The 20101-nt window shown below is 40.4% G+C and overlaps 1 protein-coding gene across 1 annotated transcript in view; it reads right to left on the reverse strand.

Moving 5' to 3' along the window:
- Positions 1–1946: 1946 nt before the first annotated feature.
- The window catches only part of LOC144604788 (uncharacterized), a 54643-nt gene continuing 36488 nt past the window's right edge, over positions 1947–20101 (reverse strand). Inside the window, exons 30-39 of the mRNA XM_078419446.1 lie at positions 19048–19231; positions 18689–18905; positions 16207–16391; positions 14268–14328; positions 11372–11481; positions 10545–10576; positions 8563–8625; positions 6912–6963; positions 4838–4946; positions 1947–2153 (exon numbers count right to left, since the gene is read on the reverse strand). Coding sequence (XP_078275572.1) covers positions 1949–2153; positions 4838–4946; positions 6912–6963; positions 8563–8625; positions 10545–10576; positions 11372–11481; positions 14268–14328; positions 16207–16391; positions 18689–18905; positions 19048–19231 — 1218 coding nt within the window. The 3' untranslated portion in view covers positions 1947–1948. The remainder of the gene's footprint in view (positions 2154–4837; positions 4947–6911; positions 6964–8562; positions 8626–10544; positions 10577–11371; positions 11482–14267; positions 14329–16206; positions 16392–18688; positions 18906–19047; positions 19232–20101) is intronic.

Raw genomic sequence — 20101 nt, forward strand, 5'->3', positions numbered from 1 at the left:
AGCGGTTTTTATGTCTGGCTGTGGTGGCTTTGACAGTCTGGAGTCACCTTCCAGAGGGAAGTGCTTCAAAGAGTTTGTGGCAAGGGTGAGAGGGGTCAGAGATGATCTTACCCTTCTTCCTGGGCCTTGCAGTGTACAGTTCGTCGATGGAGGGAAGGTTGCAGCCAAAACCTTCTCGGCTGATCGAACAATGCGCTGCAGCCTCCGGATGTCATGCTTGGTGGCTGAGCCAAACCAGACCATGATGGAGAAGGTGAGGACAGATTCTTATGATGGCAGTATAAAACTGGACCATCTTTGCCTGTGTTGCATGTTGTGTTTTCTCAGCTGCCGCAGGAAGTACATCCTCTTGTAGAGCCTTTTTGACTGTGGAGTCGATGGTGGCCCCCATTTAAGGTCCCTGGAGATGATGGTTCCAAGGAACTTAAATGACTCCACAGATGTGACTGTGGTGTTGTTGGTGAGTGGGGGGAGGGGAGGGGGTGCTCTCCTAAAGTCTACAATCAATTCCACTGTCTTAAGGAGCATTGAGCTCCAGGTTGTTGCGATGGCACCAGGATGCAAGCTGTGCCACTTCCTGTCTGTAGGCAGATTCCTCCCCATCCTGGATCAGTCCAATCAGGGTTGTGTCATCCGCAAACTTGAGAAGCTTGACAGAGGGGTCTGTGGAGGTGCAGTCATTGGTGTAGAGAGAGTAAAGGAGAGGGGAGAGTACGCAGCCTTGCGGTGCTCCTATGCTGAGGGTCTGCGGGTCCGGGATGTGCTGTCCCAGCCTCACATGCTGTTTCCTGTCTGTCAGGAAGTTGATGATCCACTGACAGAGGGGTTCAGGTGATCTTCTCCAATGCTTTAAAGATTCCTACCAGTAGTTACACCGACAAGTGGGCAGGAATCACCGCTGCCTTGTGCTGGATTGGGAACTTTGTTCATTGAATTCTCTTCACTGGCCTTGCTGACATATTGGAAGGTTTCATCATTGATATCTGCACTTGTGAAGTGATGGCTCCTGAGACATGGGCAGTAGGCAATATTGACCACGGCTTCTTGATGTCTGGATGCAGAGTTATGTTTTAGGGGCAGATGAAAGATATTGATTTTCTGGATGTTTACTGTGAGGTCCATCCTTTTACATATATATTTCAGTTCTGATCCAGGATCTTGACCTGAAATGTCGACAGTCTCTCCCTCCACTGATGCTGCTTTACCGTATTGAGTTCCACCAGCTGAGGATTTATTGGATTGTTGCCTGAACAACTTGAATCTATGCAGTTAATGGCACCTTTTTTTGTACCATGCGCTTTGTACCATAAAACAGGATCACCTCTACCCCACTGTGGGCATTAGACTTTGTCTGTGGAACTGATGTGCTACAATGCTGAGAATTACATTCTGCACTCTCTATCTTCCCCTGTTGTACTTGTGTTGATTGTATTTATGTATAGTATTATCTGATCCCATTATGTAGCATGCAAAACAAAGATTTTCAATCTACCCTGGTACACATGACAGTAATAATCGCAAACCAGTGGTGAGTCATGAAGAGTTTGTCTTGAAAAGTTGTGTGCAGCCAATAAACCAAATCCTTCTAACCTGCTATGACTCAGGAATCTGCCAACATTTTAAAAACTGATATTATCTGTGGGAAAACAATGGAAACTAACTACTGTTTCAGGCCAGTTTCTCTTCCCAAAAATGTCTCCTGACCCGCTGAGTATTTTCAGCCATTGCTGTCTTCGAGGACTAAGCCTAAATAAACTGAAAGTCTATTGAATTGAAGAATAATAAAATTCACAGGATATGTCTTTTATTGCATTTATTAATTTTAATAACTCAAATGATCCCACAATTTATAAAAATCAGATGAAAAAACCTTATTTTTAAAGAGACCAACCAGCTGAATGCTTCATAAAGAAAATCATTAAAAGATATCTGAAAATTGGTTATAATTTTATAATTCAGGATCAGCAGATAATAGGAATTGTGCTTGATTATTGTAACAGTTGTTACTATTGCATTGACAGGATGTTATGTACGTATAGCTGTAAGGCACACTGTCTCCATTTCCACAATCGAAATTCACTGTTATGTTTTCAGTCTTAGTAGGTTGGCAGCAGGTACACTCTTTTACCATGCTGTTCGTAACAGTGTCAAATCTGGAAAATAAGAGAGTGTTAAACTGTATCATTTCAAATTAAAAACATCAACAGCGATCGCATATTATTGGTAAGAATCTCATTTTTGATTGAATGTCAGATGAACCTCAAAAAACATCTTAACAATACACAGAGAAATCAGAATAATTAAACAATGAGACTAAATAACTGGGATTTGTATACCTCCTTTCATCTCTCAACCTGCATATCAGAAATCCGATTTAGGTTTGACATGAGTTTACATAACTTTAGTAATTGCTGTGTAAAATCACATGGGGTATTTTGTTTTGAACATAGAACATTTATGGTTTATCACAGGAACAGGCCCTTCAGCCTGCAATATCTGTGCTGACCACAATGCTAATTTAAACTAATCGCATCTGCCTACACTTGATCTATATCCTCCATTCCTGCCTGTTCATGTGCCTATCTGAATGCCTCTACAATAAAGTTTTGGTACTTCACTGTGATGGCTGTTTGTGTTAAAAATTATAATTGTGTGTCTTGTGTTCTTCATTGTCTACTGCCGGACCCTGACGTGAGAGGATGCTGGCGCTATTTGTTCGCCGCTTCTCCGTCAGGACAGTTCGTTTGTTTGTTTTTATGTCTTGACTGTTTTTGTAAAGCGTCTTTGAGCATTTGGAAAAGCGCTATAAAAAATAAATGTTTATTATTATTATTATTATTATTATTATTATTATTGTCACATGTACTTAAGTGCAGTGAAATTCTTTTTTTGCATACAGTTCAGTGACAATCCTACTATTCATTAGGCACTGATCTGGACGCAAGAATCATCACGTTTTAGGCGACATCCTGTACCCTTCAAGTCCAAATTTCCTTTACAATATGTTAGAGTCTTAACTTGACCCACAGTCCTGGCAGAGTTTATAAACCTTCATCAGCTACCCACATCCTCCACCCAGCCTTCAATACTCCAGAGAAAACAATCCAAATTTATTCTTATAGCTAATCAGCTCTACTCCAGGATACATCCCGGGGAACCTCAGCTGCACCCTCAGCAACGTATCCACACCTTTCCTGTAATGTAGTGACTAGAACTGCACACAATACTCTCAATATGCCTGAACTAAAGTTTTATACAGCTACAACATGAACTGCCAACCCTTATAATCAAATTTCCAAATGATAAAGGCAAGTCTGCCCGAAACCTTTTTACCCTATCTTCTTGTGTTGCCACATAGGGAGCTACAGACTTGATTGGCAAGTTCCCTCTGCACATTTTATGTATTTTATGTCCTGCATTTTATCGTATACTTACCTCTTTTATTAGACCTCCCAAAGTGCAGCATTTCTCACTTGTCTGGATTAAACACCATCACTCATTGCCTCACCCATACTTCTAATTGATCTATATACACTGGAATTTAGAAGGATGAGAGGAGATCTTATCGAAACGTATAAGATTATTAAGGGGTTGGACACGTTAGAGGCAGGAAACATGTTCCCAATGTTGGGGGAGTCCAGAACAAGGGGCCACAGTTTAAGAATAAGGGGTAGGCCATTTAGAACTGCGATGAGGAAAAACCTTTTTCAGTCAGAGAGTTGTGAATCTGTGGAATTCTCTGCCTCAGAGGGCAGTGGAGGCCAATTCTCTGAATGCATTCAAGAGAGAGCTAGATAGAGCTCTTAATGATAGCGGAGTCAGGGGGTATGGGGAGAAGGCAGGAACGGGGTACTGATTGAGAATGATCAGCCATGATCACATTGAATGGCGGTGCTGGCTCGAAGGGCCGAATGGCCTCTTCCTGCACCTATCGTCTATTGTCTATACTGATATACCTTTTGACAACTTTCCTTGTCAACTTTCTTGAGAACTCTGCTCATCAACCCATCTACATTTTCATCCAAATCGTTTACATATATCACAAAAAAAACGAGGTCTGGCACTGATACCCGTGCAATGCCATTGATCACAGACCTCCAGTCAAAATAACATTCCTCTAACACTACCTTCCATGGCCAAGCTAATTTTGAATCAAATCTACCAAGTCACTGTGGATCCTATGTGCCTTTAAGAGTGAGAGATTTTGATCAGGAATTGGGATTTGATAGGGAACCATAGGGAATTATCCTTCCTATATTCAGATAGAGGCATCTAACTCAACCTGCTCTCCTGTATGGTGAATCATTTAATCCAGACTGAGATAGATTTTTAATTTACAGGGTAGTTATAGTTCATGTGGTACAAGAAGAAAAGTGAAACTAAAGTTAAGATCAAATCAGTGACAGGGCAGACTCAAGTGCCACATAGTCTACTCTTACTTGTTATGTTCTTTCTTTTGGCTAGAAAACTCTAAAAATGTCAGAAGAATAATTTAACTCTAGATGGTCTGGTCTCTCTGCAAATTAACTTCAAATAGTGCTGGAAGTTGTGGTTGACATCCTTGGCCTGATTGAATTAGTTCTCCACTGATGACCCCTGGCCTTTAAGGTTCTCCATCTAGTTTCATGTTGCATTATGCCCTCTACTCAGACTATTACATTGTCAGAAGGGCAATTTGGGGAAAATATCAATGGTCCATCTTTCTACCCTTCCAGTTCTTCCATGTTGAAGGATTTAGTGCTGGGCAATCTTGTGTGCCTCTCCATTACATCCTCCCATGCATTTCCTCTCAACAATCTTTAGCCTTGTTCTACAAAAATCCAAACAAAATACTTACTCAACCTTTCCAGGACAGCTACCTTGACACTTTGTCATATTAATTTCTGCTGAACAACGTGAATTTGCATGTGTGACAGTTTTGGAATAAGCCAATATCTGACAACCATCTACGAAAAGATAATTGAAAACAAGTGTTAAAATTCATAGGAAAACACAAACAAAGAATTTCTACTTGCCACAGACCATTCACTATTATAGAATTCTCATGAATCGTCCCCTGCAGAGCTTAACTAGAAGGTGGGGGGAGGGAGTGGAAACAATTTAGTTGGTTAATTATGGCCATGGGTGATTACCATGGAAAGTTGACCAAAACTGTTTGAGAGTGGAACAATTGTGCAGCTGGTAGAGCTGCTGCCTCACAACACCAGGGACCCAGGTTGATCCTGACCAATGCTGTCGATGTAGAGTTTGCACATTCTCCCTGTGAATGTGGGTTTCTATCGGGTGCTCCAGTTTCCTCCCAAATCTCAAATATGCACAGGTTTATAGGTTAATTGGTCTCTGTGAAATTGTCCCTGGTGTATAGGGATGGATAGGAAAATGGGATAACATGGAATGGGTGACTGATGGTCAGCATGGACTTGGTGGGAAAACATAAAATATCATATTATCCTCCATAAAATGTTATGGAATGATAAATATGATGGAGGATAATGAACAGCAGAATTGGATGACTAAAATGAAGTCTTGTAATTGCTGCAGTCATTTCACAGAGGAGGAAGGACAATTAAATTAAACGATGAATAATTTATCTCCTACTAAGACCCTCAGATACCCCAAACAATTGAACCTTGCATAATTTGAAACCGTGCTTTACTGAATAGAAAGACCCCAGGTTTGGAGTGCCAATTCAGCCCAGTGGTGCTACCAATCAGTGTCTTGGTCAGATGAGGATATTTTGAGCTGGAAGTCCAAATAACGAAAACCAAATAAATCACCAAGGAAACAACTGTTTATGATATGGAGTACAGTAATTGAGCCAACCAGATACATTTGGTTAATGCTTTACACAATTAACCTATTCAGGTACATTGGACATGTTAACACTAAGATTCCAGTCTGGCACCGGGAGATGCTGAGGATTGCTCACCTAGTGGTGGGGTTTGGTTTACAGCTAATTTTCATCTCATATTTTATGTTTTTGTTTTATATTTCTCACACATAGAAGGAGATCTTTGGGTCAATCACTATGCTGGCTCTCAGAGCATTCACATCAGAACTATTAATTTCCACTGAGCTATTTTTGAACATGGAAGGAATTTGAGTAGGCCGCCCGACTGCACCAAGGGTATGATTGAGGGAGTTCATGGGGTGTCCACAAAGTTAGACCCTCACTAACATCTATGAAGACAACTCGGCACTGAAGATATTAGGAACAACACATACAACATGTTTTGTTTGCAACAGAAAACTTGCATAATTTGGCATCCCAGCAGGGGCTATTTAGAAGGTGGAGGGAGGATGGAGGAGAAGGGGGATTGAATTAGTTAGCCTTGATCTTGGCAAGCTCATCAGGAAAGAATGACTGTATAACCAACCAAAGGACTATATTCCCTGAACAAAAAATAATGTATGATAAATTAAGATTTTAAGGATTTTAGTTGGGTTCTCAGTATCTGGGTCACCAGAGAGATATCCCAGTGGTTTAATCTTAGTTGCTAGCTGGTTCAATCGAAACATTGTATTGGCTTGTATGTTGTGCCCACCCTACTTATGTCAAATGACCTGTGATTGGGATAACGTTGGATTGTTTTCTGAAGTGAAATTAAGGAACATTCTATCATTAATTCAAAATAAATGATTTGGCCTTAAAGTGCAAATTTCTGTTAGAGTTCGAAAAGCCAGATGTTGAAATCTGCAGAACTTATGAAAAATAACAGTGGAAGAAATGAAGACAAATGCAACCAAATGTAAAAAGACTCATCCTGGAGACTACTAACATTGGACTGTTGGTGGCGATTATTTTCTTCGTGCTTCACGGCACTCCTCTGCTCTTAGACCAGTTGAAACAAGTGAGACCTGCCCTGTACTTTTAGTAAATATGAATGGGAATAAAGAAGTCACATGCATACCTGTTTTCAAGGAACACGTACAGCAGTGATCCTCATTCTGAAAAGTTTTGATCTAAGCACACAAAAATCTTATGATTAGTTGATGATTTAAATTCCATTGAAATAGTATTAGCACTAAAACCACACCGAATTGCAAGAACACTCATCAATCAGGTGCAGTTATGTAATTTTCAGATAAACTACAATTTTATAGATCATCATCCTTGTCCTTAAACTATAAATGGTCACATGGTCCAGAACTTCACCCCACCCCACCCATAACTCCCACCACCAAAACCATGTGACTTTGAGAATCAGTTCCATTGCAACTCCCTACATCATCTTGTCTCAGTTTAACTGCGTCAGCTTCAGCTACCTGGACCCATTGTGTGCTTATTTTGCTGTTTGACCGGCATGTAGTCCTGTATTCCAACTACACTAGGATGCACCTTCGTCATCTTTAGATGTGCTTGGTTGCATCTAGCATACATTTTTACACTCATTGAACCAGGGATGATTCCATGGTTACACCATCTACCGCTTCTCACAACAGTTGAACCGCAATGCATCACCTGTATTCACCCCTCAATTGCCAGACCTTGTCCCGCTCCCACCTCTTTTCTCAGCTTTCTCCCCCCGCTACTCTGAAGAAAGGTCCCGACCAGAAACTTTACCTATTTATATATTCCAGCGATGCTGCCTGACCCGCTGAGTTGCTCCAGTACATCGTGTTTTTTTTTGTTGTAAACCAGCCACTGCAGTTCCTTGTGTCTTGATCCCATTTATTGTCGGTTACTGAACAATTGTGCCACCATAATTCTTAGGTCACCTTTGCAATTTATATGCTTGAAATTATTATGTTTAGTTTAGTTTAATTTAGAGATACATCGTGGAAATAGGCCCTAAAGCCCACCGAGTCTGCGCTGACTAACAATCACCCATTATCCCAGTTTCGCATTCTACACACGTGGGGCAATTTACAGAAACCAATTGACCTGCAAACTTGCACGTCCTTGGAATGTGGGAGGAGACCAAAGCACTCTGAGACATCCCACGCAGTCACAGGGAGAACACGCAATCTCCATACGGATAGCACCCATAGTCATGATCGAACCAGGGTCTACGACTCTGTAAGGCAGCAATTCTACCACTCCGCCACTGTACTGCCTCATTTATTCATCAAGTAATGATATTTCATTAAAATATTCCTGATAATTCCTGATAATTTCATTTTAAATAGATTTATCAATCCATTGATGTGCAGTTGTTGACAGTCTTCACACAAGTTCACAAGTTATAGGAGGAGAATTAGGCCACTCAGCCCTTCGAGTCTATGCCATTCAATCATGGCTGATAGTTGCCTCCTAATCCCATTTTCCTGCCTTCTCCCCATAATCCTTGACACCCGTTTTAATCAATTTGTCTATCTCTGTCTTAAAAATATCCACTGACTTGGCCTCCACAGCCCTCTGTGGCAATGAATTCCAAAGATTAACTACCCTCAGACTAAAGAAGTTCCTCTTCACCTCCTTTCTAAACGAGCACCCTTTAATTCTGAGGCTATGACCTCTGGTTCTAGACTCTCCCACGAGTGGAAACATCCACTCTATCTATGCCTTTCATTATTCTCGTATGACACATAAGACTTGTTTAAATAAAATGTGATACCAACTTGAGATTTAATGCATTTGTTCAAGATGCATTGATCAGTAGAATCACTCCATGTTTCCCCATCCTGGGAATGAAATGTGCAGAAAATTATGTCATATAACTCTGTCATTGGGCTGTTTCCCAAACAAAATACAGTTAAGTTAATGCCACAGAAAAAAAATCACTGGGCTGCACTGAGAAATATCCTGGATGTAGGGAATAATGAAAAATCAATACCTTCCTTCACAAGCAACTGCTAGATTGATGTATTCACCATATCTAGGTTCTCCAGGATTTCTGGTTGCATCACCAGAAAACCCCGTGGCAACATGTCATAGAATAAAGATGTGCTAACTTTCCTGTCTGACCTCAATAAAAACTCTTGATCATGAGTAGCTGTTTTTGTATTTGACCAGTATAACACCCTAAAGAATAGGATCTGAACCATGACAGGAACTCAAATGGAAAGCTTCTCAACTAACTTTTACTCTAACAATTGGATTATACATAGGCCTGCATTTATTGCTTAAATATACCCTTCCAAAAATGGGAGGTTTTCTGAGAATGGTTTATTTGAACCCATCTAGAATCTACAATCCTCAGGTTTTGATGCTCTCTCAGAACTCTTGTATGCCATGCCCCCATAACCAGATCGAAGCCTTTTCTCTTACCAATACCTCTCCCAAAACCCCAGGTATCAAATTTCCCATTGATGCTCCCATTGCTTGACTGCACTTAATCCCTTCGCTGAGTCACTTCCCCCACCTTAGAAGTTATCACAAGATGCTGGAGTAACTCAGCGGGTCAGGCAGCATCTCAGGAGAGAAGGAATAGGTGACGTTTCGGGTCGAGACCCTTCTTCAGACTGATGTCATGGGAGGGGGCGGGACAAAGATAGGATGTAGTTGGAGACAGGAAGACAGTGGGAGAACTGGGAAGGGGAGGGGAAAGAGAGGGACAGAGGAACTATCTGAAGTTAGAGAAATCAATGTTCATACCGCTGGGATGTAAGTTGCCCATGCGAAATATGAGATGCCGTTCCTCCAATTTGCGGTGGGCCTCACACAACTTTCCCCACCTTAGATCTGAATTCACTCTCTATGTCTCATTTCTTTCTCTTTCTCCTCAAACTTCTGCACCATTGAAGCCTCTGTGCTCATTCTGACATCTCGCTCTGTCTTTTTGTAGCAATCCTCTTTCATTTCCACCATTCACACCTGAGGTCGTAATTTCTCTCTCTGCAACTCTTCTCATCTTCCAGGTCTCCTTCCCAGCAGCCCTTCTGCCCCCAACACTTAATACTTTTTTCCCCCAGCACTTGATCCTAGCGCAATACACAAAGTGCTGGAGGAATTCAATAGGTCAGGCAGCATCGGTGCAGGGAAATGGAAATATGGTATTTCTGAATGAAGAAGGGTCCCAACCCAAAGTATCCATTTGTCCATTAACCTCCACAGATGATACCTGACCTGAACAAAGTTCTTCCAGCACTTTGTTGTTTGCTCAAGATTCCAGCTTCAGCAGTTCCTTGTAATTCCATCCCTATTTGATTCTGCCTCCACTTTCCTCCCAGGTCTCGAAACTATTTCAAGCCACTCCCTCCCACTAACATTATTTCTCAAATTATGATCTGCTCCCCACACTTCTTCTGGATATTGTGCATGGTAGAATGTTGTTTTTGAAGCTGAAACATGATGCACTTTGTAAAATAACAAATTTGTTCACTATATTTGTAGAATTCAATATATATGTATTCATAGATGGAAGAAGTTATTTTTTGTTATGTTTTTAAAAAAATTATGCAAGGCAAGGTAAGTTAGGTTATTATGGAGATTCATAGCCTGACACATGGATATGAACAGCAGATATAGCAACAATTATAACATGTTACTCATAATCCAATTTACAGGCCTTTTGGATGCAAAGTCAATTCTCCTAAATTCAGTGCAATACTATAAAAAAAGGTATTGTAGTTGTGTGTTGATATAATGAATGAACACTTACATATTTTAGATTTCCTGAACTGTCTGTGCAACCTATAAAGTAGAGAACAATTTTAAGTACACATTTAATTAAGTTTTACTAATGATCAAGTAGTGGCACCACTTGATATACCTGTGACACCACTTCCCTAGATAGGGTGGTCAAGAAGGGCTTCAGTATGTTTGCCTTCATCAGTGAAGGTATTGAGTATAGAAGTTGGGATGTTATGTTACAGTTGTACAAGAGGTTGGCGAGGCCATATTTGGAGTATTGTGTTCAATTTTGGTCACCCTGATATAGGAAGGATGTTGTCATGCTGAAACGAGTGCAGCAAAGATTTACAGAGATGTTGCCAGGACTTAAGGGACTGAGCTATATGGGCAGGCTTGGAATTTATTTCTTGGAATGTAGAAGGATGTGGGGTGAACTTATAGAGGTGTATAAGATCATGAGAGGAATAGATTGGGTAAATGCACAATGGACAGAGTCTTTTACCCAGAGTAGGGGAATCAAGAATCAGAGGTCATAGGTTTAAGGTGAGAGGGCAAAATTTAATAGGAACATGAGGGACAACTTTTTCCACATAGGGTGGTGAGTAAATGGAATTAGCAGCCAGAGGAGGTAGTCGAGGCTGGTACTATAAAAAGATTTAAAAGGCATTTGGACAGGTACATGAATAGGAAAGGTTTAGAGGGTTATGGGCCAAATGCAGGCAGGTGGGACTAGTGTGAATGGGCCATCTTGGTCGGCATGGGCAAGTTGGGCTGAAGGGCCTGTTTCCATGCTGTATGGCTCTATGACTCGAGGTAGTTTGTACCATATTTCACTTAAAAAATTAAACAACTCACTTGTGTTTTCGCATTTTGTCCTGTTTTCAGAACGAATCGTTCCTGGTGGACATATGCAGCCCTCTGTCAGAGAGGATGTTGTGTCTACATCTCGGCGGCGGTGAATCATGCTGAGAAACAAGTTTATTTGAAAGAATTGAAAAGAGTATATCCATTAAACCAACTGATTTAACATTGGGGGCTGTTGAGTTGGGGTCAAGGGATGGTGGGACTGACATATGATGAAAGAATGGGTTGACTGGACTTGTATTCACTAGAATTTAGAAGCATGAGAGGGGATCTTATAGAAACATATTAAATTCTTAAAGGATTGGACAGGCTAGATGCAGGAAACATATTCCCGATGTTGGGGGAGTCCAGAACCATGGGTCAGAATAAGAATAAGGGGTAGGCCATTTAGGACTGAGATGAGGAAAAACTTCTTCACGAAGAGAGTTGTGAATCTGTGGAACTCTCTGTCACAGAAGGCAGTGGAGGCCAATTCACTGGAAATTTTCAAGAGAGAGTTAGATTTAGCTCTTAGGGCTAAAGGAATCAAGGGATATGGGGAAGAAGCAGGAACGGGGTACTGATTTTAGATGATCAGCTATGATCTTATTGAATGGCGGTGCTGGCTCAAAGGGCCGAACGGCCTACTCCTGCACGTATTTTTCTATGTTTCTAAGGACAATGTGCTTCACCCAGGGTAATGTATTGGTGAGAGAGGTGGCAATGCTGGCTCATTGAGGTCAAGTTTTATGCTCATTGGATTGCTGGCAAGGAAAAATGTATATTCTCCTTACCTTCTGAAGGAAGATATGGTCCAGAATATGTTCAGTAGGACCTGCTGCTGCACTCATTACACAGATTCTCCACTGCCTTGCCTTTCTTGGTTCAACACAAGATGCTCGCTGAGTGTCCTAACTGATCAGTGAGGCCTTTGTGGTCCCATGGTTTTAAATAACATAATTGTGTCTGTCATATGATGTGATATATAACATGGGCAGAGGATAATAGACTGTGGGGTTAACTTACATATTATATTATAGAAGCTCAGTGAGTCAAACATTTAGTTGTGACCCACCAAATAAATCTGACCTGATCTTGACTGGCAACATGAGATGAGAACTGTGTGTTCTACGGAAGCAGACACACTTACACAGCGCTAAGAAGGGCCCAGAGTAGAATGTGGTACATGGAGGTAACAGACCAGCCTCTAGTACCATCATCATGGTAACCCAAGACCTTAAAAGCATGTTTTAGGCCCGAGGTTACCTGACCAGAGATCGGGAAATACAAGATGATTGTGTAAGCAAGTTGATGTCAGAAGTGGCTGACTGGTCACCTTCTCCTCTTGAGTTGGCCAAGCAGTGATGCTGAAAATCTGTGCGTTTATGGAGAAGCTATACCTGAGTTCTAAATGTGCATTAAAACACCATATTTTGTGCAATCAGAGAAGGACTGCACACAGCACTGGTAATAAACCACTTCCTTCTTCCTCAAGGTGATAGACTGATCAAATAAATATGTATTTATCCAACCTGAGAACGGGTTGAGTGGGTAATTCTTTTTCTCTGCAACTCATGGATAAACCTAAATAAGCCCTAACAAAATTGTCATACTTTAAGGTGACATCCCATTCTTTCCCTCCATTGCCACTCACTTACATTCCACTGCGTCAAAGAGGGTGTTTGGCCGTAGGTACACTTGCCTTCATTAGGAAGAGTATTAAGTTCAAAAGTGCATCATGGTGCTGCTACATAATTCGTTGGTGAGACCACATTTGGGGTACTGTGTGCAATACTGTTCATCCAGCTATAGAAAAGATGTCATTAAGTTGGAACAGGTGCAGAAGAGATTCGCCGGAATGTGACTTGGGTTTGCAGGCTTGAGTTATAAGGAGAGGCTGGATAGGTTGGGACTTGTTCCTTTGGAGCAAAGGAGGCTGAGTGGGTGACCTTATCGTGGTGTACAAATTCATGAGGGGTATGGATAAAATGAATGCTCATAGTTTTTTCCTAGGGTAGAGGGCATAAGCTTAAGGTGAGAGGGGAGATATTTAAGAGGGACCTCAGGGATATTTTTTTCATTCAGAGGGTAATCCATATCTGAAATGAACTGCCAGCAGACGCTACCGAAGCAGACACAGTTACAACTTTTAAAATACATTTGGACAGGTATAGAGTCGCTATATTTGGCTGTGGGCCAAATATAGGGTGCCTATGGGCCAAATGCAAGCAAATGGGACTCGCCCAGAATGCCAACTTGATTGGCAGAAACAATGTTAAAGAGCCTGTTTCCACGCTGCAGATATGCATTTCTCCATTTTTTTGGTGCCTAAAGCCACTGGTCTTTGCTATTTTCCCAGCGGTGACAAAGGTTCTTTGACATGAAATGATAATTCTGTTTCTCTGCCTTCAGACTGCTGATTGTTTCCAGACTTTTGTATTTCTGGCTAGCTTGTTCTAGCAGGCTGTTTTATTTTCTTGTCTTCAACATACTTCGGTGAAGTCACAATTTAATTTTGCACACTATTGATTTTTTTAATGATTGGTGAGCTAAATCTGGACTATTCTCCAGGAGTTGGTTATATCTGGACTATTCTCCAGGAGTTGGTTATACTATTCTCCAGGAGTTGGTTATACTAGGTTAAAAATAGAAAAATGTTTTGTAAATGGTTTTTCAGATAAATAGTTTTGTTTCTAAATTCCTTATTAGAGGATCCTAGACTGATAACCATGGTAACAGAGGTGTCGTGTAAAGTACATTTAGTTATATGTTCAACGTAGCTCAGAAAACATTTCTCAATCAAAATTCATTAAAAAATGAATCTGTATAATGTCTGACTGCCAACAAATATTGATTTGGGCTTTATCATACAGTTCCCAATGCATATCTGATAATGTACACAACTTACCTTTGATTAAAGTCCTGACTTACACAAGGGTGGTAAACGAACCCTTTGGGACAGCGATAATCTTGAAAAGCAAATAGAGATGTGAAATGGTTAACATTAAACAAACAAATAAATATTAACAAGCAATTCAGAAATAAATGCCAGTTATGACATGGTAATGCGGCAGATGGTGTCGTTAATAGTGCTGGTTCACAGTTCCATGCATGTGGTTTTAATCCTGACTCTGGATACTCTCTGTGTGGAGTTTCCCTGTAACTATGTGGGTTTCTACCTGCTGCTAAGGCTTCCTCCTACAACTCAAGTATTTAAGATAGGTTAATTGACTAACTAAAAAGTGCCCTGCTGTAAATAAGAGGCAAAAAAAAAGGAGAGTTGATGGGTAGGTATGAGAGAAAATAAGTTGCAAGACTACAGGCAACAAGGAAAAGGAAAAGGGAATATGACTGATAGGTTTGTTCTGCTGGGAGCCAGCAAAAACCCAATGTGCTGATTGGTTTTCTTCTATGTGTGATAATTTAAAAATTCAGGCAAATAAATTCTAAATTATAATTGAAGGTTTTAAATAGTGTATGAATGGTAATAAATCATAAAACATCCTTTCTTGTCATGTGAATACAAGAAAATGCAGATGTTTGTTGACAAAAAAGACAGACCAAAATGCTGGAGTAACTGAACGGTGTCAGTCTGAAGACAGGTTTGACCCGAAATGTCACCTATCCATGTTCGCCAGAGATACTACCTGACCTGACGCAACAAAAGCTTTTCACTGTGCCTTGGTACACGTGACAATAAACTAAATTAAACTAGACTAAACTAAACTAAGGACTCCCAGTGTTCATGACACTGTAGAGCATTAAGCGTCTCTAATTCCGTTACTGACCTGCTGAGTCACTCCAGCACTTGGTGCCTACATTGTCATTTGATTTTATTTTAAAACACTTAACAGTGATGTATCATAAAAAAAATAATTCTAGGCAACTTCTACTGTGCATCAACATTTTTAAGGTCTGCAACCTTTAGTGGGGAACCATGGTTGAGGCACACAGTTCTATGTATGTCACAAATTTGGGCATGAGGACCTGACATTAATCCCATATTGAAATGAATAACTGCAATTTGAATGATTCGCATTTCATTGTGCAGTCCTATGGTATTAAACGTGCAGGTGAGCATATCTGCTGTGTCTCACACTCAAACGTTAAGGAAGGCTATCAGGAATAACAAACTCTTGAAATACAAATTAGAAGTGTTCATCACTCGGCCACCACGATGCAGTGATTCATGGTGGATGGCAAATTTACAAAATTACCTTTCCAAAATTAGGCCATCAGATTCACTTGCAAAGTAGATATAAGAAAATTGGAATTGCTTAATGTTCTACAGTTTAATGAACACTGGGAGTCCTTAGTTTAGTTCAGTTTAATTTACTGTCATGTGTACCGAAGAACAGTGAAACGTTTTTGTTGCCTGCTAACTAGTCAGCGGAAAGACTATACATGATTACAATCGAGCCATTTGCAGCCGTGTATAGATACATGATAAGGGAATAACGTTTAATACAAGGTAAAGTCAGCAAAGTCCGATCAAGGATAGTTCGAGGGTCACTATTGAGATAGATAGTAGTTCAGGACAGTTCTCTGATTGCGGTAGGATGATTCAGTTGCCTGACAAAAGCTGGGATGAAACTGTTCCTGAATTTGGAGGTTCTGCGTTTCACACTTCTATACCTTTTGCCTGAAGGGGCAGGGGGAGAAGAGGGAGTGGCCATGGTGCGACTCGTGCTTGCTTATGCTGCTGGCCTTGCTACTTTTGAAGCTTCATTTTAATATCATCACAGGTAAATATCCCCCATATCAACCCATCTGGGTAAAATGCCCCGGACATTTGACTTTCCTGATAATTATTATCTGGTTATGAACTACAGTTACTTCATACTTACTGCAGTGGCCATTTGTAAACTTTCTCCAATCAACACATGTGCCGATGCTTCCACAAAGTGTGGCATAAGTTTGCAAACTGGAACAGGCAATTGCAGTGACATTTGTGTGGCATAGGTCAAAGATACAAGCGTTGTAATACCGGTAAATCTCCAGGGGAAAATGATCTCTGCATTTTTCAAATGGTCTATAATGTGAAAACAAAAGAGGTATAAGAGTAATTGTTCCTTAGAGTGATCATTTTAAATGCCTAACGTGGTCATTGGTAAATATAATTAGCAATTGTATGGCCCATCTGATGTGGATGCTGGTACCTACTGTCTGCGCACTTCTTTAACTAACAGGTAGGCTTTGCTGCATAAAATCATCACACATTTTATAATAAAGGAGAAAATAGCTTCCTGCCAATTGAATGGGGATGAGATTCAAACACTGCTGAGTATATCTTGTGCTAATGTTAAATACTGTTTGGATATATGGAGTTTTTTTTGCTAAAAACAAGACTCCAGTCACAATTTCACTTTTCTAGTTTTTGTCCTGCATTCAAGAATGCCTCCATCAAGTGCTCATCGTTGGCTGTGGGATTTGAAGTTGAGATTACAAAAGGCTATTGACTTTATTAAATAGCAGAGCAGCCTTGATGGTTGAGAGGCCTAATTCAAGCATTTGTTTATCAAAAGTATGTCCATAGGTATTGTGTGGACAAAAAGTTCAATTAATGGGCTGGTTCAAGAACAGAAAGTTCAATTAATGGGCTGGTTGAAGAACAATCAGATACACGTGGGCACATCGCAGCAAAGTGCAATTCCGCCTTGTGCTTGCATGGTATAGTGAAGGGATCACTTCTGATTTAACAGAGGACATGATCCCCAGTTAGACTGGCCTTGTGATTAAGGAATCAGTAGGTAAACAAAAGAGCTTTACTGACAGCCCATTAGAAGGAAGGAAAACAAGGGTAGGAGGTATATCTTAAATGGTTGGGCTCAAGGGAGTGTTGATGAATAGAGGGACCTTGGAATCCAAGTCCATAGATTCCCGAAAATGGCAGCACAGGTGGATCTGGTGTTGAAGAGTGCTTGCCTTCATTGTCGGTGGCATAGAATATATGAGCTGGCATGTCATGTTACAACTTTATGAAATATTGGCTCGGCCACAAGTGGAGTGTTATGGTCATCTTCTGGTCATCTTCTGGTCATCATGCTATTAGGAAGAATGACGTTGTACTGTAAAGGATGCAGAGGAGATACACCAGATTGCTATTCAGTCTGGAGCATTACAGTGATGAAGGGAGACAAGCAGAATATGAGTGGAGTGAGGGAGACTGAGGGGTGACCTGACCGAGATATGTGAAATAATGAGGGGAAGAGTAAAAAACTCGTATCCATGGTGAGGTGTCAAAATCAAGACGGCATGGGTTGAAGATTTGTGGTAAGAGTTTCAAGGGGATTAGAATACATTGTTTTAGTTGCACAGGGTGGTTGGATTGTGCTTCTTGAAGAGATGGCAGAGTTGGATACTCACGCAATGTTTCAGCAGCATCTAGACACGTACTTCAATGGCCAAGCCTTAGAAAGCTACAAACCTATCTAAACCTTATTAAAAAAGTCTTTGATAATGAGGTATGTAATTCATATATTTATGTTAATTAAAATCATGTATGTCTCTAATTACAAAATATTTTGAACTATTGTTAACAGTTCATTAATTTATTTAAATCTGACAATGTACCAGATATTAAAATAAAGGAAGCTTTCACTAAAATAGGCAAACTTGATATGATTAGGAGTTTAGGTACCCTAAAGATTAGGTACCCTAAAGCTTAAAAGAGGGCACATCTAATAAACAGTGGAAACATTAAGTCAATGAATTGGAAAATAATATTCAGAAACAGTTCAGTCGAGATCCTACTGCCAGATGTTATCTACAGCTGATATGTGCTCACGTTTGCTGTGGTACACGATACATGATCTAGAACCATGAACGGTTCAGCTGAGCTCCACCACATTTATTAGAAGCTGCAGAAGAGAGTTTAATGCAAACTGAAATCTGCAACCAGGATCATTTGCAGTATCAGTTTAAACTGAAGCACCTTAATTGTCCAGCATTAGAATCAATTATCCCCTTGAAATAAGTAGAATATCAAGTTACATGAATATTAGGGTCTGAAGAAGGGTCCTGACCTAATACATCACCTGTCCATTCTCTCCCCAGATGCCATGTGACCTGCTGAGTTCCTACAGTACATTGCGTTTTACACAAACATAAAACAGTCTTCGTTTTGCCATATAACATTTCTAGCAGTGGTTTGGAAGTAGTTCTCTGCTTTAATGCAACCATTCATGAGATATTAGACATATGATAGTTGCTATAACAGCAGCTGTAAGAATAATCTGTAAATTAACCTTTAGTGGATAAATTCACTAAAGGTACAATGCATTTTACTGATTTCCATTAAATAAAAACTGATGGAAGCAGTTCACTTACTCTTTTAAAAGTATGTCGCAAATTGTGGATTCAGTTCGACAGCGTGGAGGGGTCGTTGGAGGGCTGGTACAAGGCACATTTTTAGGTGCAGATTCACAATTGGGTTTATTTGGATCAGAAACCTTCCAGTGATTTGCAGTAGCATGGCAGCAGTCTGCCGGCATTACTTCCCCGTCCCTTCGCCTGCATTCATCAACTGCATTTTCTACGCAGGAGCCTTTGGGCAACAAGATATGGTTTTATCACTGAGAGGAATTGCATGGTATGAACCACCTTACTAATAATGAGCATTCTCACAAACTCAAATCGCATTTAGCGTTTATTATGTAAATAGGATTGAAAATGTAAATTAGACCTACCACATTGTCCTTGGGTATTATTCAGAAAGTATTGATGTGATAGTGTAATTTGAAAGGTATCTCCAGAGGTCATTATGTTTGCAAGGATGTCCGGAATAGAAATATATGTTCTTTCGTTCTCTGAATGTATGTCAATTCCATTCAAACTGTAGGGAGCAGTCACAAATTCGCCATCAAAAGAAATCTGTAAAGATGAACAGTGTTAAAAAGAATCCTTAAATATCTGATGAATTTCACAATGTATTGTATGTAATGTCTTTTGGTACTTAAACAGTTGAATGGGTGCTAACTTGATTCTACAGATTCTACTTTCCCACTCTTCATTGTATATCTTTACAATATTAAATATTTGACCTTGTCTCTTTAAACCTTGTCTACTGTATTCAGTGCTCCCGATGTGACCTTCTTTACATTGGCGAGCCCAAGCATGGCGACTGTTTTGGCAAACACTTGCTAACTATTTTAACTCCCGTTCCCGTTTCCTTACTGACTTTCCAGTCTATGGCTTCCCCCATTGCCAGAGCGAGCCCACCCACAAGCTGGAGGAACAGGACCTCATAAGGTCATAAGACATAGGAACAAAATTAGACTATTTGGCCCATTAAGTCTGCCCTGCTATTCAATCATGGCTGATATATCTTTGTCTCTCAACCTCATTCTTCTGCCTTCTCCGCATCAACTTTGACACCCATACTAATCAAGAACCTATCAATCTTTGCTTTAAAAAAAGTCAAGGACTTGGCCTCCACAGCTGTTTGTGGATCTGAATTTCCTTGGCTAAAGAAATTCCTCCTCATCTCCTTCCTAAAGGTACATCCTTTCATTCTGAAGCTGTACTCTCTGGTCCTAGACTCTCCTGCTAGTGGAAACATCCTCTCCACATCCATTCTATCTAGGCCTTTCACTATTCGGTAAGTTTCAATGAGTTCCCCTCAACCTTTTGAACTCCAAAGCCGTGAAATCCTCATCATATGTTAATCCAATCATCCCTGGGATCATTCTCATAAACTTTCTCTGGACTCTCTCCAGCGGCAGCCCATCCTTCCTCAGATAT

Source organism: Rhinoraja longicauda, chromosome 23 (genome assembly GCF_053455715.1).
Source record: "Rhinoraja longicauda isolate Sanriku21f chromosome 23, sRhiLon1.1, whole genome shotgun sequence".
NCBI lineage: Eukaryota > Metazoa > Chordata > Chondrichthyes > Rajiformes > Arhynchobatidae > Rhinoraja > Rhinoraja longicauda.